The 22640-nt window shown below is 51.2% G+C and overlaps 1 protein-coding gene across 1 annotated transcript in view; it reads left to right on the plus strand.

Moving 5' to 3' along the window:
• C12H10orf67 (chromosome 12 C10orf67 homolog) overlaps positions 1–11467 on the plus strand; it is a 60049-nt gene extending 48582 nt beyond the window's left edge. The window contains exon 16 of the mRNA XM_077916304.1: positions 11124–11467. Within this exon, the coding sequence (XP_077772430.1) occupies positions 11124–11188 (65 nt within the window). The 3' untranslated portion in view covers positions 11189–11467. The remainder of the gene's footprint in view (positions 1–11123) is intronic.
• Positions 11468–22640: the final 11173 nt, after the last annotated feature.

A 22640-nucleotide genomic window follows, 5' to 3' on the forward strand; every position in this document is an offset into this window, starting at 1 on the left:
AAAAAACCCCAACCCCCCAAAACCCTCACACGTAACATTACTAGTGACTCTTTAAATGGAATTTTTCATTCAGACTTTGACATTAAACTAGAAAAGCCTTTTGGCTGTGACCATACAAGCATAATAAATTGTGTATGTTTGCGATACTGAATGAATCTTGCCCATATGCTGCGCTGCAAGGCTACATGAATGAAGCATTTACCAAATCAGGCCCACCACATTAAACAGAAAAACAATCTTTATTCATGGTAACTTATCAGTTTCAATTAATCAACCTTAACAATGGAAATTCTGATGTGTTCAAGCAACTTGAAAGCAATAGGTCATCTCCAGGGCAGCCATGTTGTGTCTTTGTGCCTATGGCTTCAAACAAAGCAACATCTCCAATAAATGTCCACATACAATTCCATATTGCCAGCATAGCTACTTTTAAACATCTAAGCACACCTCAGTCTCTAATGTACTGGCTCTGCAGATATGCACTGAGTTTGCCTCGGGTTTTGCTGTTCCCAAATATAATTGTTTTCTAGTATTTTTTTTGGAGCTCTGTTAAGTTCAAACAAAGGAAAAGACATTTCCATTGGATGACCATCCTTTCAGTTCCTCTGCTGCTATGTGAATAAGCATTGTGCAAACCATTCCAATGGTATTGAAAGGGGGTAACCATTGGTTTGATTTGGTTACACGGTTTCCTAAAGCGCTCCCTCCCACTGCCTTAGGGTCTGTGAAAGGTCCGTGACCTGTTTAGAACTGCCAAGTGAAATGTCATGTCGCCCCTCCCAAAGGGGAGTATCTGCATTCATTTGATCAGTATAAAAAATGATTGGGGATGGCGAGATCAGTGCTTTTGAATTGCAATTTATAGCAGTTTACAAAAATGCACATTGTTGGAAAAGAAAACATGGAAGTGTTTCTTTCTAAATTGCATTACCTGTGAAATGTCATTAGTCTTTTTAGGATATTTGCATCCAATTTTTACTATGAAAAACTCAAGAGAGGCTTGAAGTGAAGAAACAGGCTCCCCCCCCCCCATTGTATTAACTCTTACTCCTCTTGTTCTTATTCTGTATTTAATTTTGGCATCCAAGTATCTGGAAACTAGAGTTTCATGCAAACTTCCTGTTTTATTGCTGCCTTCTTTATGATAATAGCATGTGGTGCTGATTTCTCCAGCATGACACGATGATCATATCTTCCTACATAGAGTTTATGCAAAATCATTGTTTAAATACATTTGGTGTATGTGTGTGTGTTACAACAGCATCTAGATTGATATTTTCTCTTTATTCAGTCCCCATACTCTGAGATCTACGGATGAAGAAAGGTATATTAATTTAATAAATAATAATAATACTCTTCCCAGCCCTCCTTTTTTTGTAAAAAGCTTTTCAAGATATTCAGGCAATTTGTAAAAAGTCATTTGTTGCACTGGAACAAATTGTTGTGACCAGTGTTTCATTTATAACTGGAGGCACAGCAGTTGAAATAGTTTGGAATCCCATTTTAGGCTGCCTCTGTGTGTGTGTGTGTGTGTGTGTGTGTGTGTACATTACACAGAATATCCATGTGGTTTATTCCCTATTTGGAAAAGATAGGTTATCTTAATACATACATATTTTAATTGCGCGCCACACACACACATTATAAATTTTGCGTTATTTTCCTGAACCAGAATGGAGAGCTCACATTACAGATGTGCCAGAAGTAGGCAAGTTTCAGATGGGTTGGCTACAGCTAACTTCTGCCCTTTCCCTGCCCTAGAATGAGAGGCTTACTTGTTTCACCTCGCAGCAGAGACTGAGGCTGGTTATTTATAGGGATTCCCTCGGAGGCACCATAGGCACCTGCTTCCCAAACTCTGGAAGGTTCAAAGTAGGACAGCAGTATTTCATTAACTGGTGCATAGGTGACGTCACCTGATTAACTGCTAAGCCTCAAGACGTCACTTTCCACACAAGCAGCAACATGTGGGTGAACAATGAGAGGTTTCCACAGCAGCTGGAATAAAAACTAACATGTAAATTAATGTGGCACGTGAAAGGACAGCATTGGCTCCTTTTCTACAGCGTTCCCCTCTGCCTGAGAATTTTCAGCTGGATCCACAATAGAGTTGCCACCTTTCTTTTTTCCTTTTTCTCTACTCTGAACAGCTGCATCGTGACAGAAGTTCAACAAGTGTAACTTTATCTCAGCATGACGGGAAAGGCTGCACCCATTGAACTTCTGCCTTTTGCGCAAATCTCATCGAGGCAAAGGCTCTGCCAGGAAAACATAACCACCCTGATTTTACCACATTGTACAACAGGCTGTGCCTCTTGAAAAATCAGCTCCACCTGTCTCCACTTTAAGGACAACTTTTCAAAATCCCCTCCCCTGTGCGAATGTTTGAATAGGTGAAACAGCCCTCACTTCCACTCCCATCACAAATTAATTCCTTGTATGCAAGTCTCCCTTGCTTAAAACAGAATGTGTTTCCATATGTGTTTAGTGCTCAGGTTGACAGTTGGCACAATCCTATACATGTCTACTCAGAAGTAAGCCCCACAGACTTCACTGGGACTTACTCCTGGGGCGGGGCCTGAAGCCTCCCCATAAGGACTGCTGCGCTCTGCTGCCCAGGAGGACCCTCCTGTGAGTGTCTGAGGGCCCTGCTCCTTCCTGCCACTCACCATCTGGCCCGGGGCGGGGCCGGAAGCCTCTCCATAAGGACTGCTGCGCTCTGCTCTGCGCTCTGCTGCCCAGGAGGACCCTCCTGCGTGAGTGTCTGAGGGCCCTGCTCCTTCCTGCCACTCACCATCTGGCCTGGGGCGGGGCCTGAAGCCTCTCCATAAGGACTGCTGTGCTCTGCTGCCCAGGAGGACTCTCCTGTGAGTGTCTGAGGGCCCTGCTCCTTCCTGCCACTCACCATCTGGCCCGGGGCGGGGCCGGAAGCCTCCCCATAAGGACTGCTGCGCTCTGCTGCCCAGGAGGACCCTCCTGTGAGTGTCTGAGGGCCCTGCTCCTTCCTGCCACTCACCATCTGGCCCGGGGCGGGGCCTGAAGCCTCTCCATAAGGACTGCTGCGCTCTGCTCTGCGCTCTGCTGCCCAGGAGGACCCTCCTGCGTGAGTGTCTGAGGGCCCTGCTCCTTCCTGCCACTCACCATCTGGCCCGGGGTGGGGCCTGAAGCCTCTCCATAAGGACTGCTGCGCTCTGCTCTGCGCTCTGCTGCCCAGGAGGACCCTCCTGCGTGAGTGTCTGAGGGCCCTGCTCCTTCCTGCCACTCACCATCTGGCCCGGGGTGGGGCCGGAAGCCTCTCCATAAGGACTGCTGCGCTCTGCTCTGCGCTCTGCTGCCCAGGAGGACCCTCCTGCGTGAGTGTCTGAGGGCCCTGCTCCTTCCTGCCACTCACCATCTGGCCTGGGGCGGGGCCTGAAGCCTCTCCATAAGGACTGCTGTGCTCTGCTGCCCAGGAGGACTCTCCTGTGAGTGTCTGAGGGCCCTGCTCCTTCCTGCCACTCACCATCTGGCCCGGGGCGGGGCCGGAAGCCTCCCCATAAGGACTGCTGCGCTCTGCTGCCCAGGAGGACCCTCCTGTGAGTGTCTGAGGGCCCTGCTCCTTCCTGCCACTCACCATCTGGCCCGGGGCGGGGCCTGAAGCCTCTCCATAAGGACTGCTGCGCTCTGCTCTGCGCTCTGCTGCCCAGGAGGACCCTCCTGCGTGAGTGTCTGAGGGCCCTGCTCCTTCCTGCCACTCACCATCTGGCCCGGGGTGGGGCCTGAAGCCTCTCCATAAGGACTGCTGCGCTCTGCTCTGCGCTCTGCTGCCCAGGAGGACTCTCCTGTGAGTGTCTGAGGGCCCTGCTCCTTCCTGCCACTCACCATCTGGCCCGGGGCGGGGCCTGAAGCCTCTCCATAAGGACTGCTGCGCTCTGCTCTGCGCTCTGCTGCCCAGGAGGACCCTCCTGCGTGAGTGTCTGAGGGCCCTGCTCCTTCCTGCCACTCACCATCTGGCCCGGGGCGGGGCCTGAAGCCTCTCCATAAGGACTGCTGTGCTCTGCTGCCCAGGAGGACTCTCCTGTGAGTGTCTGAGGGCCCTGCTCCTTCCTGCCACTCACCATCTGGCCCGGGGCGGGGCCGGAAGCCTCCCCATAAGGACTGCTGCGCTCTGCTGCCCAGGAGGACCCTCCTGTGAGTGTCTGAGGGCCCTGCTCCTTCCTGCCACTCACCATCTGGCCCGGGGCGGGGCCTGAAGCCTCTCCATAAGGACTGCTGCGCTCTGCTCTGCGCTCTGCTGCCCAGGAGGACCCTCCTGCGTGAGTGTCTGAGGGCCCTGCTCCTTCCTGCCACTCACCATCTGGCCCGGGGTGGGGCCTGAAGCCTCTCCATAAGGACTGCTGCGCTCTGCTCTGCGCTCTGCTGCCCAGGAGGACTCTCCTGTGAGTGTCTGAGGGCCCTGCTCCTTCCTGCCACTCACCATCTGGCCCGGGGCGGGGCCGGAAGCCTCCCCATAAGGACTGCTGCGCTCTGCTGCCCAGGAGGACCCTCCTGTGAGTGTCTGAGGGCCCTGCTCCTTCCTGCCACTCACCATCTGGCCCGGGGCGGGGCCTGAAGCCTCTCCATAAGGACTGCTGCGCTCTGCTCTGCGCTCTGCTGCCCAGGAGGACTCTCCTGCGTGAGTGTCTGAGGGCCCTGCTCCTTCCTGCCTCTCACCATCTGGCCCGGGGCGGGGCCTGAAGCCTCCTCATAAGGACTACTGCGCTCTGCTGCAGAGGGCCTGACGGGCATCACTAGAACAGTTGCTGTTACTGCTGGAGGGGTGCAGAGTGCTTTTAAAATGTTTTGTTTTGGTTTTGTTTTGTTGTTGTTTTTAAATTCCTCTGAGTTTTTTGTAAGTGGGGGGGTGGGGGTGGGATGGATGTTTACTGGGCCTGGGAATCTGTTTGATTTTATGTTTTTGTAATTTTTACTGTTTTTTGTTTGTATTGTTTTATTGGTTGTTTTTTTTAAGGTGTTATCTTGTTCTTAAGGGGAGGGGTCAGGGCTGCCGGGGAGTGGGTCCCAGCCAACAAAATGGCTGGGGCATGTTCCACAGGGGAGGATGCACTGGAACAACCGATCTCAGTGATCACGGGTAGGAGGAGGAGTTACGCTAAGACCAGACCATGTCATTACAGAGGAGGCAGGTTTAGTCGTTGTCTGAGGACTATCCCTGCCTCCGGGTCTGGTCCTGACCTGATGGATACTAGAATCAGCAAGGGATACCCACATGACCTGAAGGTGCTGCTGTGCAATGCCAGGTCAATGATTCATAAGACCACTGCCATCCATGACTTGATCATGGATGGAGGACTTGACCTGGCATGTGTGACAGAGACTTGGTTGGATGAAGCAGATGGGCCTGTCCTTGCCGCTGCTTGTCCACCAGGTTTCTCTTACGCACAGCAACCCAGGTCATGTGGGCGGGGAGGGGGGGTTGCAGTGATTTTTAGGAAGTCATTAGTTTGCACCAGGCGTCCTATTGGGAAGACCCAGTTTTCCGAGTGCATGTTCTGGAAGTTGGGCAATAGGGGCAGTACAGGATTCCTACTGGTGTACCGACCTCCCCGCTGCACCAAGGATTCCCTGCCCGAGCTGCTTCAGGTTGTGGCGGATGTCCTCCTGGAGACACCTAGCTTGGTTGTCCTAGGGGATTTTAACATCCATGCCGACACGACCTTACAAGGGGCTGCTCGGGACTTCGTGGAAAGCATGGCCTCCATGGGGCTGTCCCTGAATAAGTCTGGCCCAACCCATAGCCGCGGACATGCCTTGGACCTGGTGTTTACCTCTATGGATGTTGGTGATCTGACACTAAGTAAAAGCGAAACGAAAGAAGTGCCATGGTCAGATCACTTCCTGGTGCAACTGGACTTCTCTGCGACCCATCCCCTCTGCAGGGAGGTGGGACCAATTCGGATGGTCCGCCCCCGCCACTTAATGGATCCAAATGGTTTCCAGAGAGTGGTAGGGGATGCTTTATCCCATGTTGATGGCCTTTCAGCCGATTCCCTGGTGGCCCGCTGGAATGCGGAGTTGACCAGGGCTATTGACTGTTTGGCTCCAAAGGGCCCTCTCCGATTGCATGGAGCCCGGAGAGCCCCGTGGTTCTCCACGGATCTGAGGGCAATGAAACAATCGTTGAGACGGCTAGAGCGCCGGTGGCGGATAACCCACTCCGAATCTGACCGGACACAGGTTAGAGCTCAACGTCGAGCCTACCAAGTGGCGATAGCGACGGCGAAGAAGACCTTCTTCGCCGCCTCTATTGCATCTGCAGAAAACAGCAGCAGGAGACTTTTTCAGGTGGTTCACAATTTAGCGGAACCACCTGCGACATCTGGGCCCAGTATGGGCCACATGATCTCCTGCAATGATTTTGCAAAGTTTTTTGCAGATAAAATCGCTCAGATTTGGGAAGAAGTAGACTCCACCGTGGGAGCAGAGCCAGGGCGGGAGAGTGCTAGAGTCCTGTCTAGTCAAGTTGTGTGGGATCAATTCCAACCTGTTACCTCCGAGGATGTGGACAGGCTGCTTGGACGAGTGAAGCCAACCACCTGCCTCCTGGATCCTTGCCCATCCTGGCTTATAAAAGCTAGCCGGGAAGGACTGGGCGATGGGCTTCGTGGAGTGGTGAATGCTTCCCTCCGTGAGGGAGCCTTCCCAGACCCGCTGAAAGAGGCGGTTATTAAACCGCTTCTTAAAAAACCATCTTTAGATGCGGCCACGATGGCCAATTATCGCCCAGTCTCAAATCTTCCATTCTTGGGCAAGGTGATTGAGCGAGTGGTTGCTGAACAACTCCAGGCACGCCTGGAAGAAGCGGACCATTTGGATCCCTTCCAGTCGGGATTCAGGCCTCATCATGGGACTGAAACTGCCTTGGTCGCACTGGTTGATGATCTCCGGCGGGCTAGGGACAAAGGTGAGAGCTGTTTCCTAGTTCTGCTGGATCTCTCAGCGGCGTTTGATACCATCGACCATAACATCCTTCTGAACCGTCTTGAGGGGCTGGGAGCTGGGGGCACTGTCATACAGTGGTTCCGCTCCTTCCTCCTGGGCCGTGTTCAGAAAGTGGTGGTGGGGGATGAGTGTTCAGACCCCTGGGCCCTCACTTGTGGGGTGCCTCAGGGCTCTGTCCTCTCCCCCATGCTTTTCAACATTTACATGCAGCCACTGGGAGAGATCATCAGGAGGTTTGGGCTGGGTGTTCATCAGTATGCGGATGATACCCAGCTCTACCTCTCTTTTAAATCAGAACCAGTGAAGGCGGTGAAGGTCCTGTGTGAGTGCCTGGAGGCGGTTGGAGGATGGATGGCGGCTAACAGATTGAGGTTGAATCCCGACAAGACAGAAGTACTGTTTTTGGGGGACAGGAGGCGGGCAGGTGTGGAGGATTCCCTGGTCCTGAATGGGGTAACTGTGCCCCTGAAGGACCAGGTGCGCAGCCTGGGAGTCATTTTGGACTCACAGCTGTCCATGGAGGCACAGGTCAAATCTGTATCCAGGGCAGCTGTTTACCAGCTCCATCTGGTACGTAGGCTGAGACCCTATCTGCCTGCGGACTGTCTCGCCAGAGTGGTACATGCTCTGGTTATCTCCCGCTTGGACTACTGCAATGCGCTCTACGTGGGGCTACCTTTGAAGGTGACCCGGAAACTACAACTAATCCAGAATGCGGCAGCTAGACTGGTGACTGGGTGCGGCCGCCGAGACCATATAACACCGGTCTTGAAAGACCTACATTGGCTCCCAGTAAGTTTCCGAGCACAATTCAAAGTGTTGGTGTTGACCTTTAAAGCCCTAAACGGCCTTGGTCCAGTATATCTGAAGGAGCGTCTCCACCCCCATCGTTCTGCCCGGACACTGAGGTCCAGCTCCGAGGGCCTTCTGGCGGTTCCCTCACTACGAGAGGTCAAGTTACAGGGAACCAGGCAGAGGGCCTTCTCGGTAGTGGCGCCCGTCCTGTGGAACGCCCTCCCATCAGATGTCAAAGTGATAAACAACTACCTGACATTCAGAAGACATCTGAAGGCAGCCCTGTTCAGGGAAGTTTTTAATATGTGACATTTTAGTGTATTTTTTATCTTTGTTGGAAGCCGCCCAGAGTGCCTGGGGAAACCCAGCCAGATGGGCGGGGTACAAATAATAAATTATTATTATTATTATTATTATTATAAGTGTGTATAGAATTGCAGCTTTAAAGATAGTGTGTTTCAGGGTCTGTCTTCAGGTCTGCATAGGATAGTAGCCTTTCATTATGTGGTGTCTATTAGCCCTGAATTATCTGTATTCCATTGGAAGCTGCCTTATACTGGGTTTAGACCATCTGTCCATCTAGCTCAGTGGCTGGCAGGGGCTCTCTGGGATTTCAGACTTCTTTCCCTCCCAGCCCTATCTGCAGAACCTGGGATCTTCTGCATGAAAATCATGTGCTCTAGCACTGGTGCACAACTACCACTAGCACTTAACGCAACCCTTTATTGTTTTTGCTGCAAGAGGCTAAGGTGGCTAGCCACCTGGAAACTGCAAGCGAGCAGTTAGAGGCGTGCAGCCCAATCCTATGGATGTGTTCATGCAAGGGAGTCTTGCCCCTTTAAAAGCCAATGGAGCATCTCCACGCCATCAAAATACTATGCCATTTGGATGGCCCATTGATTCCAGCCTGTTTTGTGTGTTTTTAAATGAACTTGAAGCACAATCAAAATGAGATAAGAGAAAAATAACCAACAAAATATTCAAGAGAAGGACCTGAAATCTCTCTGATGTTCTACCAGGTCTCCTCGTGGCGCTGGCTTACACATGGCAGGTAGTATAGAGTTGGGGTTGAGGTATACTAAACCCCTCATGAAATCTTCCTGGTCTTCGCTCATGAGCAGGTGATGTCCTGTCTGGTGGCAGGTGGGGGAGCATCTGGTGGTGCGTGTATTGCTTTGACAGTCTCTTGACAGAGGTTTTCAACCTTTTGGAGTCCATGGCTCCCTTGACCAACTACATTCTTTCTGTGGCACCCCTGTGGGGCTCAGGAGCCCAGTTATGTCACCCCTTGCCTGCAGAGCTGGCAGCCTCTTTCCCTTGTGGAGTGTTCCCTCAGCCTCCACTCTTCTCCCCTCTCCTTGGGAGTCCTCTGCCCCAGCTGCCCCCCAGAGAGGTACCTCCTCACACTGACCCAAAGGGGCCTGGGACTTGTCTGTCCATTCCCAATAGCAAGGGCTGGTGGGCAGGCTGGCTGGGCTCCCTCGCTTGCTGAGCCTGCTCAGCTCCTGGCAACCAGCACCCCCTGACCAGCCCCAGAGGCACCATTCGCCTGCAGAGCTTATAGCCAGTGTTGCTGCAACAAACAGCTATGCAAGGCTTTGGGAGGCAGAGACGCAAGAAGGCATCAGAGGAGAGAGGGAAGGAAGGGGGCAGAGGCCAGTGTTGCCCACAGCACCCCTGGTCTATGTAGTAGGTGCTACTGTTTTTAAAAAAACAATAGTGCTTTGTGGCACACTAAGAGCTAATAGATTTGTGTGGGATTGTTGAGGGTGGCAACAGGGGCATAGGAAGAGGGGTGGGGGCGGGTCGCCCTGGGTGCCCTCACTGAGGGGAGTGACATTTCTGCACCCCCTCCGCCCGCCCATGACTCCCAAGACTACCCTGAGCTGTTGGGGTAAGGGGAGAGCTGCGCCACTTTGCCAGTGGCATTCCCCCCTTCCCCCTTCGTTTTGACAGCTTGGGGGAGGCTTGGGAATCGCAGGCGGGCAGTGTGCCAAATGTCTGCCATGGGTGGCTTGCTCCTCCCCCATGAGCGGCTTGCTCTGTCCCTGGCTACAGGGCGCATGCACCACTCCAGACACCCGAGCGGCTACCCCACGCCTGGGAGGGCACCCTCTGTGCCATGCCCCCCTCGGGAGCACACCCTGGGCAGCCACCCTGGGCAGCGCAGGCATATGCTCCACTTCTGGGTGGCAGGAGAGGATATATTGTTTATTACTATCCTTCCTAACTTGCACTAGCAAGTTTCTTCACTTAGCAGAGTGCTAAGTTTCTTCACTTAGCGGAGTGCTTTCCTACACAAAAGAAAACTGGTTGCAAACTCGTGTAATCTTCTTAAGACAATAAGCAATTCAATCTGGCTTGTCCAGATTGAGGTATGTTTTAATATTCCTGGTAAGTCCCCTTTTGAATCCCTCCTAAAAGAATAAAGATACCACAGTCTCATTCGTAAGTAGCAAAAAGGAGTTTTACAGGCAGAGCACAGTGTGATCCCTGAAGGCAGGCTTAAGGCTTAAAGTTACAAAGATGTACAAACAAGTTTGCCCCATATGGAAGGTGATCAGGGGAACTGCTGCGGCAGCCAGCAGTACAGTCCAGGTGATGCAGGAAGCAGGCAGGACGAACGGGAAGGTCGAAAAGAGAGGAAGATAGCAGCATGACTTGGCCTTTTACCAGGTCTGGAAAGGTCGTGCCCACCTACTAGTCCCATGCAAGGAAGGATGCTCCAGGCCAAGAAGAACAGGAAGTTTCAACTGGCTGGACCAAACATTCCCTTGCATGTCCACTCTAGCAAAACAAGGAATGTTGTATTTGACTGCTCCCAGCGGATTACATCCCACAATTTGTTGTGGTGGCAGAAGGTTGTGTAGACTTTATCAAATGTGGGGCGTGCTCTTCAGGTAGACTTTATCAAATGTGGGACATGCTCCAGAGCCCACATCAACAGATGCATGAAGTAGTATCCTCTCCTTGAATCTGATGTAGACTCTGGTCCACACTAAAACTTATATGCAGTGTAATCCTACACGTGTCTATTCAGAAACAAGCCCTGCTTTCCTCAGTGGTGCTTACCTCCAGGTAGGTGATGCAGTGGCTTGCAAGCCTTACCCTTCAGGGTGCAGCAATCCTTTCTGCAGCAGACTGATTTGGTTTAGAAGGGCTCATCAGTCCAATGAACAAAGCGGTGGGAAGGCAATATGCCAAATGCTGTTTTTATCATAGTCTTCCGACAGTGGAAAATAGCTGTTTATAACCCCCTCCAAATTGACCTGTAGGGAATACAGCGCTGCATTGAATTCCAAGGTGCAGTTTCAAGCTATCTGTGTTCTCTCTCTTCCTCTTCTCAGCTTCAGAGTCCGCGGATGAGGAAGAGTTTGATCAATTGCCTTCACCCCATTCATCTATACGCTGATAGCTGGGGTAAGAGCCACCTGTGGGAAGAAAAGGCAAGAGAGAAAGCAAGAGTCCCCCTCAACATCTGGTAACATGCAGAGGATGTCCTGCCCAGCTGCCCTGTCCAGTGAATGCTTTCAGTTCTCCTATCAGTCCCATGGGGTGCGCAGGAAACCATCTCTCCTGAGTAATGGAGACCTGCCAAGCTGAATAGTTTCTACTGCACACACTTTGTGTGCAAGTTTGTCCAGAGAGTTGGCTTAGGGTTACTTTTTTCTGCCTTAAAGAACAGACAGCCTTAAATAAAGAGTTAACTTAAGGCACATCTTTCTGAGCCTTTACATTACACTGCAACTGCTTTCAGTTAAAATGTAACTAGAAGTTGGTCCTTATATTCAGCCTGAAGGCTGCAAATCCAGTTTTGGCAAGGAGTAAAACCAAATCCCATATCATCATTCTGCAATCATATTAGAATGTGCGTGCGCAGATTCGGTGCTGAGGGTTGCGAACGTGCCTCCCGCACGGATCACGTTTGCAACCCGAGCGTCCACTATAGTTAAAATCTTATAGTAATGTTGGTAACCTTTTAATGGCAGCCTGTTCAGAATCAAAGGTTTCTTTAATTATTGCAAACATGGGAAACTACTTTACATAGACTCTGAACCAGACCATTAGTCTTTCTATCACATTACCCACACACTGACTGGCAGCAGTTCTCCGGGGACTTAGGTAGAAGCCTTTCCCAGCTCAACCTGGAGGTACCAGGAATTCCATGTGCTCAGCTGGGAAGCTACCATCCTTATTTCTTCCTAATACCTCTTACTGTTTTTAGCCTTGTACATTGCTTTAGCAAATGCTGAAAGCATGTCTGGTTTGGTTTTGTTTTTACTTTATTTTGAAATAATAACATACAGATGCCATATTATCTTCACTCAAGTTGCAACAAGGCTTACGTAGCCAGGAATCTTCTTCCTAATGCAAATATATTTACCTTGAGCCTGTGAGGTTCATGTGGGAATGTTCAAGGTGGCAGGAGAGGATATATTGTTTATTAATATGCTTCCTAACTTGCGCTAGCAAGTTCCTTTACTTAGCAGAGTTACACCCCCCTTTTTGCATGCACAACAGACAGCTGGTTGCAGGCCTGTGTACTATTGTACAGTTCAGTCTGTCTCTGATTGAATTGTACGTTCCTGTTAAGTTCCTTAAATCCCTCTTAAAAGAATAAAGACTCCACAATCTTATTCAAAGTCAATAAAACTCCTTTTATTGACTTTGAATAAGATTGTGGAGTCTTTACTCACATCAGTTCACAGTTGGATTCCTGAAGACAGACTTAGTTACAAATATGTACATGAATCTTTGAATAAGATAGTGGAGTCTTTACTCACATCAGTTCACAGTTGGATTCCTGAAGACAGACTTAGTTACAAATATGTACATGCGGATCTACCCCATATGGGGAAATAATCCCAGTGCTCCTGCTAGCTGAGAGCTAGCAGAGCAGTCCTAAAAGCTGGTCAAAGGAAGAAGGAAATCAAAAAGGTGTGCTGCGTGACTCGTCCTTTTTTTGCCTGGACAGGTTAGGTCACACCCACCTCCTATTACATGCAAAAGGAAGGATGTTCCAGCCAGGAGGAACAGGAAGTTTCGACTGGCTGGACCAAACATTCCCTCGCATGTCTTCTCTAGCATTACAAGGAACGTTGTACTTGACTGCCTCTCATGGATCACATCTCACAGTTCAGGTGGGTAAGGAGCTTTTACTGCCCCTCAAGCACAACCAACCACACCCAAACGGAATGCCAACAAGAACCACCAGGTGATATGGGAGGTACTGCGCTCTTTTAAGAAGTGACTTCCTCCATCCCTTAAGCCAACCTTTTGAGAGCCAAACGGTGGGTACAGCCACAGGTAAAGGTGGTTAGAACAATGAATGTGATGCTTACTTTGCCTGGTAGGTGACATTCCACTCACATTAAAAGAGGCATTGTGAGGGTTTAAGGACTCGTTCCAGTCAGGTAAAAGGCCTGCAACGGGGATGGTGATGGATGTGGCTTGGGGAAAGGGATGTGGTGCAGGGATAATCCCAAGAGCCCAATCAGAGGGATCGAGAGGAACCATTTCACCGCCACTGACCTCAACCATCTACATTCAAATCCAGTTGCACAATGTTAACAATTTTCACCTTTTTGGATTGTTGGGACTCCAAGCGCCAAGTCCTCCACTGAGGACCCCCTAATAATGAACCCTGAGCCTGGATGGTGGTGAATTGATTGGAGACTCCCTTGTGGTTTGGTGGGGAGGGAAGTGCTTCTCCCCCACGTCCGACCCACACAATGGCCCCTCTGCAGCAGCCCTTGCCATTCTTCAGGCATCAGCTCCTTTTGCTGTGTGTGCCACAGGCGCTTCCAAAGGATTGTTGCCCTAGAAACTTGGTTTCAGCCTCCTGCTATATATCAACAAGCTTGTTTTAGCAGTCCCTTGGCTGAATTACAGTTACACAGTTTGGCGCTTCTTTCAAATTTCCTCCCATCACTTGGGCCAAAGAAAGGAATTTTTTTCCTCCTTTAGAAATGAATTGGCTTAATTAGTAAGTAGATTAATGGCAATGGCTGGTGAGTTGGTTTCCAGCAGAGTTTCACCAGAGAGGGTTAATCGGAGTCAGGGCTGGAATCTTTCCCAGAACTGGCTGCCAGCCATTTTTCCACCAACCAATCAACCCCAGAAAACAAACGCTCTAGTCGCAATACCTACCCGAGAAATAGAGCTGGTGGGGTTTTGCTTTCAGAGACACCAGCAGCAAAAGCTGCCCAAATAAGCGACTTTGCCTAATGTTATTCCAAGGGGGGGGGGGCAGACCAAATGGGTTACAGTCTGAGAAATGGATAGCTAGAGGGTTGGACGCGGAAATGAACGCAAACCTCAGCTCGTTTGCTGCCTAGGGCAGGTCACTCTTTCTCCGTCGTCTTCCTCATTTGTAAAATGTGGATAGGGCTTGCATGCGATAGTGAGGACTGATAACATCAAGAGTCCGAAGCCTTGAATTGTACTTAGGGCGTGCATAACCGCGTCCTTCTAAGATAAAACCTCGTCCTTTGATAAGTCCCACCGACTTTAACTAAGCGTAGGGGCTGATTCACACATGCATGTACACGTCCCTCAGCACCGTATGAATCAATGTGGGTATTTGCGTGAACGCCCTCTGTTGGAAAGCATTGCGTTTGAAGTGGTGTCAGCTGATAAGAGCTATCTCTAAGGCGTGTTGACTTTTTGTGACGGCTGTTCCACATGTGCAAGTAATCCCCTGGAGTCATGTATACACTTGACCTTACTTTCAAGGCATCCCTACTTAGCCCATTTCCTCATGAGAAGTCTTGGGAACTGCACCCAAAGTGTGAGAGTCTACAGATGGACGCAGCCACTCACCCACGCGATCCCTTTGCTGTAGGCTTTTAGCAAGGCTTTTGAGTTTCGCTGGTACTTGGTTAGAGAAATCAATATGTTGCATCCAGCTAACCTACACTAAAAACAAATCACTCTGAGAAATGAACTATAAAATGAAGCTGGATCCTTCCTTGTTAAAAACCACACACCAAAATATAGATTGTTAAACTGGATCACATATTTCCCCCTAAATATGGAACCACTACCACAAAACTCCTTAAAATTGAAGAGTGCACAATGAGAATAGGCAACATTCACTCTTATTTTTCCCATACTGATAAAAATGCATTCATAATTTAACTGGCAGCTGCAAAAAAAAAAGTCTTGCAAAAAGAAAAAACCCTGCTGAGAAATGCATAGAATAGGGAAAACTGCCTGGACAGCAGTGTAATTAATGCCAGAAAAGGCCAAGCCGGTTTCATAGATTCTCTTTTGAGGATATCAAGACGAGACCCAGTGAAAAATGACGCATGCTTTAGCATTTCAGAAAGCTGGCAACTGGCAGAGCTTCTCTTTCCTTCCCCGCTTCCCCACTCCTTTTTCTCCTCTTTAACTTTCTGCCTCCGAACAAAGGGGTCGGCAGAACTAGCTAGGTTGTAATGAGTTCTGTGTCCCTAGCCTATTAAGGGCATCATGGAAACATATTGTATCGAAATAGTTTGGAGGAGAATACTGGGGATGAAAGAGAATGGGTGCTTTGATCAGCTCCCTGGGGTCCTGAGTGCGCACAGACCGGCTTGCAAGGTCTTATTCAGCTCCAGCGAGACACACTTACAAGACCATTCAATGTGATTTGCATATCTGTAATTTATCACATTGGGTCCCCCGAACATTTTTTTTTTTGCAAGGTAAATAAAAGTTGGGTTGAATAACAAATATCAATCATCTCAGAGAGAGAAGGGAGGGAGAGAGGGAGAAGGAACTGTCTGCGCAACCCACAGTAACGCTGAAGAAGTCTGCAAAGAGAGGCAAAGAAAACGTTTAGCCCAGCAAAGAGAAGTTCAAAGAGTCCGTTAGACAACAGGTTCAAGGCTAGTAAAAAAAAATAAATGAAGCTTTTGGCAACAGTTGCCATCCAGCGCTGTCCTGCCACTAACAAAGCTTTTGGGAACCGAACTCGTAAAAAGAAATCGCCCCCAGGCACCTAGGAGGGAAGGCGATGCATGTGCCTTGCCCTGCAAAGCGAAAGATAAAAAGTTGGCACCTTGCTTTAGGGGGAGAAAGTGTCTTGGGACACTCAGAGAACGCCCTTCGCCTCTTTCCATCTTCCTTAATTTCAGACGTCCCCTGTTAACTGGTTGTAAACTTTTACTGGAGACCGAGAGGGGAGCATTTCTTTTTTTAATCGCTCTTCCCCCCCCCCCCCAGCCCATAAGAGACATCAGTAAGAAAAGGCTTTTGGGGGGAAGAGGATGAGATTCCTCTCCAAAACAAGAGGCAAGTTAACAGGCTGGCATTGTTCGGCGCTCTCACAAACTTCAGCGCAACAGCAAATAAGAATCTTCAACTTGACCTTGGAAAAGGGCTCCGCGCCTCCAGCTAATCTATCAAGCCACCCCCAGTGACAATGATGTATTTCCAAGTATTGTCAGATCATGAAAAGATTGATAAATTCGCCGCTGCACACCCAGACGGAGCGCTCCTCTTTGCAAGACGGAGGCACGCTGGAAAAAGTGCGCCTCCTCGTCCGCAGGTCTTGGGGAGGGAAAGGGGCGAGGGGGGAGCAACAGCCGAGAGGCGCTCAAGGGAAGAGAAACGAGCTCCCTTGAAAGCAGACCGGTCATATTTCTTGGAGGAGCACGAGAAAGCTGGAGACAATCCTTCTCATATTAAACGCAATATTTCTTGGCTTTGGCGAGGAACAAAAGTCATAGCAAGACGTCTTTGTGACTAATTCAGTCAAAGGGCCGGCTCTGGTTCCCCCTGCAGAAAGGTCACTGTCGTTGTGTATGGTCCACCAAGGGGGGGATTTCACAGGGAAAACGGAGCCAGCTGTCCCTGTCACACTCTCCGCACTGGGGGAGCCCACACTCTGCATGGTTGTTAACTTCATTCTACACACCTGCAAAATCTACCCATTTCCAAGACTTTTCAAGGGGCTTTTTTCTTCTTCTTTGGAACTCCCCTTTTTTTGCCTTCTCCACTTTTGACAACAACTATTCAAGTTTTTCTTGAAAGCGCTGGGAGGGAAGGAAGAAGGGGGGCGCTTTCTCAGCTTCGGGTGGGTGCCCATTGAGCGCCTAGCCAAAGGAGCTGCCTTCCCACAAAGCGAAGTTTGACAAAGTCCCAAATAACTTTGCACCGACGTGGAAACGGCCTGTTGCTAACGGAAGTGCCCTTTAGCCAAAGCGCGAGCTGCAAATCGCGAAGGCTGCTGGCCGGGCAGGCGCTCTCCCGCTTCCCCCCGCGCGCTCCTTGCACTCTCGGCTCTTCGCTTCGCTCCTGCTCTTCGCCAGCGCCACAAACGGCATCACCTTTCCCTCCCTTCTCCCTTCCTCGCTTCTGCACCTCAAAAAAAGAAAAACACTCAGCCACTTTTCAGATTCCGTCGGGGCTGAGAAAGGCTCAAGCTCCCCAGAAGCGATCGCTTTAATTGGAAAGGAATGTAATGCCCAGCCAGTGGGGCCACTCTCTTTCCCAACTTCGGTCTAGAGCAAAATGAGGAGCTTGGAGAGAGAAGGAGTCCTGACAGGGTTTCCAGTCATGGGAAATGGAGGCTGCTTTGAGTGCCTCCCGCGACCAACCTCTTGCCCCCACAGACTCCGGGTTCTTCCCCCGGCCCGGCAGCATCCCTCCCGCGTCCCCATTTACCCTCCTCGAAAGCAACGCTTTCGGCATAGGCCTCGCTAGGCACTGGAGGCCCGTCAAGGCGCCGTTGCGCCAAAGGCGACAAGAACAACCCACCTGCCTTAAGGAGAGGGGGAAACGGCTCCCCAAAAGGCCATTGCCCAGAAAAGGCGGGCGGAGGTGGGCTTTCGCCCGGGGCTGGCAAGTCCAGGCTGCCTCAGGGAAGCTTTGCGCGGGACAGCAGCTCGCTGGCAGCGTGACAGGCGTTCCGCGCAACAAGTTCCCTCAGAGCAGGTGCGCGGCGAGGGGAGGGGAAAGGAGCTGCCGGCGCGACGAGCGAATGAGCCGGGCGGTTCAGAGAACCCCAACGGGGCTCCGGGGTGCGGGCCGAGGTCAGGGACGAGGCACCCTTAGCCTGGGCGCCTCTGGCCCGCGAGACGAGCGGCCTGGAGGCAGGAGTGGGCGCGGAGCTGGCAGCGAGCGCCAGCGACACAGTTCCTGTCAGGGAAGCCCGGTTCTTCTCCCTCTGACAGGCGCTTGGAGGGCGGGTGGCGGGGCCGAGGCGACGCTCGCCCCTTCGCCTTTCCCCCAGGGTGTCCGCAGCCACCAAGCCGCCTCCTGCTCGCGAGCCCGCGCCTCAGACCGCCTCGCCTTGCTGGGGGTCCCTCTTGGAGACCTCCATGCGCAACGAGGCCAGGGCAGGCGGACACCTCTTGTTGGAGGTCTCTTTGCCGTCTCCCGGGGCCTCGTGGGCAAAAGGAAGGGGGCTGGCTCTGCGGCAGGGGGTCCTCTGCTCTCTGGGGTGCCGCCAGCGGGCCTCTCGCCGGCTCCCCGGAGCCACAGGCACTGCGGGGAGAAGAGGGGCGCATGCGCGTCTCCAGCCGGGGACCCTCCCCAGGCGCTCGCTCCACAGTTTGGGGAAAGTTTGGCCAAGCTGCCCAGAAAGGCGCCTGGCCCTCGAGCGACGAACGTGAGGCGCCAGAGCGCTGGGCGGAGGCCTCCGGAGGCTCCCCGGCTCCTGCTGGGGGCGAAGTGGGGCCGGGGGGGCGCTCGGGGGGGTGAGGAGCGAGGCTTTTAGGAGGCCCACCGAGGCCCCTGCGCACCAATCTGGCGGCGCGCTCGGCTGAGGAGGCTGCTCTCTTGTGCAGCCGCGCGCGCCTCATTCGCCGCGCCAGCCACTCAGGCGCCCCCTCCCCCCGCCCCTTTGTTCGCCTTAAAAGTAATGCTGCGAATTAAAAGAAATGACAATGTTTTCCCCCTGCTCGCAAGTCCCGGAGAAGGGCCCTTGAGCTTGGCAAAAATCAGGCGAATCATTCAGCGTGCCACCCCGCACCTGTGATCTTGGCATTGAAAACCCCGCAGACCTATTCCCTATTAAACTTAATTATTCCCCCCAGGCACACAATGGTTGAAATGGAGCAGGTTGGAGTCTGTTTATTGGTCGTAAATGTTTTTCTGAAGATCTTCTGAATCTCATTGTTAGCTCGTTGTTTGAGTCTGCCCTCTTTCTTTCAGCCTAGAGTAGCCTTGGACTTTTCAATTTTCAATCGTAACATCTGCTTAATCGTACGGATCAAAATATGGAGACACAAAACATATGTAATGGTGGATTTGTTAAATCCTGGTAATGAGTTATTAACAAGGGAAAACAATAGGCCAGGATGGTGAGAGCCGTATGGTAACAGAGTCACTTTATGCAACGCCTGACGTTCCCCTTCTTGATAAATGGAACTAAGGTCTGAACGCCAGGTGATAGCAAGAAAATCAATGTCTTTAGAGGCCAGCACGGAGACTTTTTTTTTCTGTGTGAAAAATTAGGAGACATAAAATGTAATTGGCTGATCAAGGAGGGGGGAAAGTAGTGGTCTTAAGTTTAATTGCCCGTTGAAGGCTGAGCAAAGGCAGACAAAAAAAGGGGAAAAAAGAAGCAAGACTCTGGGCCTGTTTGTTTGCTAGCATCTCAGCTCCCACTGCAAGTGCATCATTGAAAATGTGTTTTATTATAACACATGCCATGCTTTACAGTTCCCATATTGTGTCAAGACAATGCTTAATGGTACATTAAAGACAAGCAAACCATGCCAACACGTCTTGGAGACATTGTAAGGGCCTCTCTCTCCCTTTGCTTGTTTTAGGCAGCTGCAGCTCAGCACCCAGAAAAACACAAAAAGAACAAGTTTGAAATACCAGGTGCATCCGAGGGAAACCCGACAGGGATTGATATGTTATAGCCCAGGACATGAACCTAGCAATAAAGATATCATTTCGATTGTCTGCGGCTTCCACGCCATGTAAAAGGCAAGAGGCGCCCGGGCAGCCTGTTCTCCTGGCAGCAAAGCTTTCTCCCTTCCCCAGCCTCCTTTCCTATCTCCCTCGGCCAAATCCGAACACCTGTTGGCCAGACCTCACATCCCGTCGTGGGAATCGCTGCCTCCTAAGGCTTCCAGATCTCGAAAATGCAATTTGTTGTGGAATGAGCGCGGGCCCATTCCCACAGGCCTTGGGGAGGGGGAGAAAGGGGGTGGAAAGAAAGAGATGGGGAGAGAGGGATAAAAAAAAGGGGGAGGAGGAGAGGAGTGAGATTTACCAGGGACACTCAACTGGTGTTTGTTCATCCTGGCAGCTGGTCCTCGGTGCCACTGCAAAAGAGACCTTAATGAAAATGGGATGAGTTCATGCCTAGCCGAGGTTTCACACCCCATATATTATAGGGGCCTTAATCCTAATATTGGCGGATTAGAAGGCCTGGGAATCCCAAGGGAGCAGGTTCTCAAGTCTCCCTGCAACCCTGCCTTTGCTTGCAGGAGGAGAGACACTTCCTTTCCCATACCTTTTCCCCAAAGAGATTGATGCTTCGAGGTTTTTAATGGTCTCTCTGCGCCTGCTTTGTGTACGACGAAATGGCCTTTTCAGTGGGATTTAAGGGGCATCACGAATGCTGTTGGCCTCAATGGCGAGGACAACTTGGCTGACAAGAAGCAGGAAAAGTTCAGGAGCTAACTTAAAAAAAAAAATGCCTGCAGCTTTTGTGCCTGCTTTGGGTATTTAGAAATAACAAAATAAATAAATAACCCGAGCCTGCTCCTTCGCACATTGGGGAGGGGAGGGGCGTGCAAAGGCCACCCTGAGGCCAGTCCTGGAGCAGAGCAGTCAGAGTTTGGTCTGGGTCTTTCATAGGCAGCGACCAAGCAACATAATGACCAGCATCGTTTTCATAATTCCCATCATCAAACCCCCCCCCCATTTGACTGGCAGGCAACTTTGAAAGGACTATTTCTAGTTAGATCAGGTATCGTGTGGTCAACCAGATCACAATAATCTTGCTGGAAAACCTGCAACTGGATTATTTTGAAAGCTGATTCGGTTATTGTTGCTTCAGCATAAATAAATGCTGCTTACTTCCGATCAGGCAGCTGAGCGGTGTGTGTGTGAGAGAGTGTGTGAATGCATAATTCATTTGAATACAAACCCACCAACCCAAGGGGAGGGGGCACATCTATGAATATTGTTATTGTTTGGGGGGGCGAAGAGGGGAGGCTGATTTCAAAGGCTTGAATTGCTGTCAGTCATGCGAGCCCACACGCTGGTTCCTTCCAGTGCCAAGCAATATTTTCCACGCCCCCCCCCCCCAACCACCCACTGCTACGGCTCTTCCATATCTTGATAGTTTTCTGCTGCAACTTCCAAGCCAGCAGGGCTTGTGGTGGGAGTTGGGAGGGGTTCTTTGGGGAGCAGACAGGGTCTGAAATGGAAGTTATGCAATAATAATAATAATAATAATAATAATAATAATAATAATAATAATAATAATAGCAGCAAAATTGCTGCAACTGGGCTGAATGGATTTATGAGCGGACGCCCAAGAACCTGACAGCCTCTTTGAAGCTGGCCTTTTAAAGGGACTTGCCAAGTCAAGACGGGAGACTGACAAGATAGAGACCCTGGTGTTTTCCCCGCGCAGGCCGGCTCTTCCGCTTGATCTGCACCATACTAAAGGAGGGTGATGAGGCATTGAATGACAAAAACCACACACACAAGTGGCACGGCCGAAGAAAAGGTGCCCCTTAACAATGCGTGTAGTGTTTGAATTGTGCAGTGCCACAGCAGCACGTCCAATCGAGTACACAAACACACACACACACACACACACACACACACACACGGCCAAAGCAACCGGCCCTTCCCTAACTCAGATCCACGACTATGCTGCAGTCCGACGACCATTTGACTTTCTAATGAGTGTAATGCGATTACATGCCTCCTGGAAGCGTTTGTGCCAAGGCGACTTTCTGTGTTTAATGAGGACCTAATACAGGGCAAAATCGAATTAGAACTTGGGCTGCTTGCCGCCCTCCTTCTCTCGCCCGCGCTGCATTTCTCCAGCTCCTCCTCGTTCCTTCCTCTTCTCCTTTTGCAGGGATTGCGGGATGCGGGGAGCAGACTGCAGGGGGGGGGGGGCTTTGGCCCCATCTGATGTGGCCAAGTGGGGCTCGCGGGGGGTAATTGCTCTTGGAAGGGATCCACGAGGCCGGTCGGGCTGGCCTATCTAGGTTAATGCAATTAGGCGAGAGCCAGGCCATCATCTTGCTCCCCCCTAACCCCAAGTTACCGGAGTGGCGGGCGGGAGGGGGGGGGCGCGATTATCCACCGGGGACTCCTCGCGGTTCCCATCCGCTCGGCTGAGCAGCGCAGCCCGGGGCAGCTCGCAAAGGCTCCCGGCTCAAGCTGCAGGCCTGGGCTGGGCATCTGGGATCTTCTCCCCGGGGGGATCCATCCTGCCCACCCACCCGGCCCGCCAGGCCTCGCAAGCGGCGGGTACCACGGGAAAATCAGCACCTGCGGCCGGGGCAGCAGCAGCCCAGCGCGGCCAGAAGGCGCTCTCTCTCTCTCTCTCTCTCTCTCTCTCTCTCTCTCTCTCTCTCACACACACACACACACACACACACACACACACACACACACACCCCAGGCACACATTAACTCCCCCGGCACCAAGGTCCCACTCCTACAGGTGCAGAGAGAGGGGTGCTGCTGCCCTGGTCTAACATCTCCTGGGCTCCGATCCTCTTTCTTATTTTATTTCTTCTCCAATAAATAATAAAAAAGACCTTTTAAGGTGTTTGAGGGCTGCCGCTCAACACAGCGCTTCTGGTCAAACAAGCAACTTCTTCCTGGCCAGGGCAACACCATCACTCCCCGTTTTCACAGAATCATAGAATGGCAGAGCTGGAAGGGAT

This window comes from Podarcis muralis, chromosome 12 (genome assembly GCF_964188315.1).
Source record: "Podarcis muralis chromosome 12, rPodMur119.hap1.1, whole genome shotgun sequence".
Taxonomy (NCBI): Eukaryota; Metazoa; Chordata; class Lepidosauria; order Squamata; family Lacertidae; genus Podarcis; species Podarcis muralis.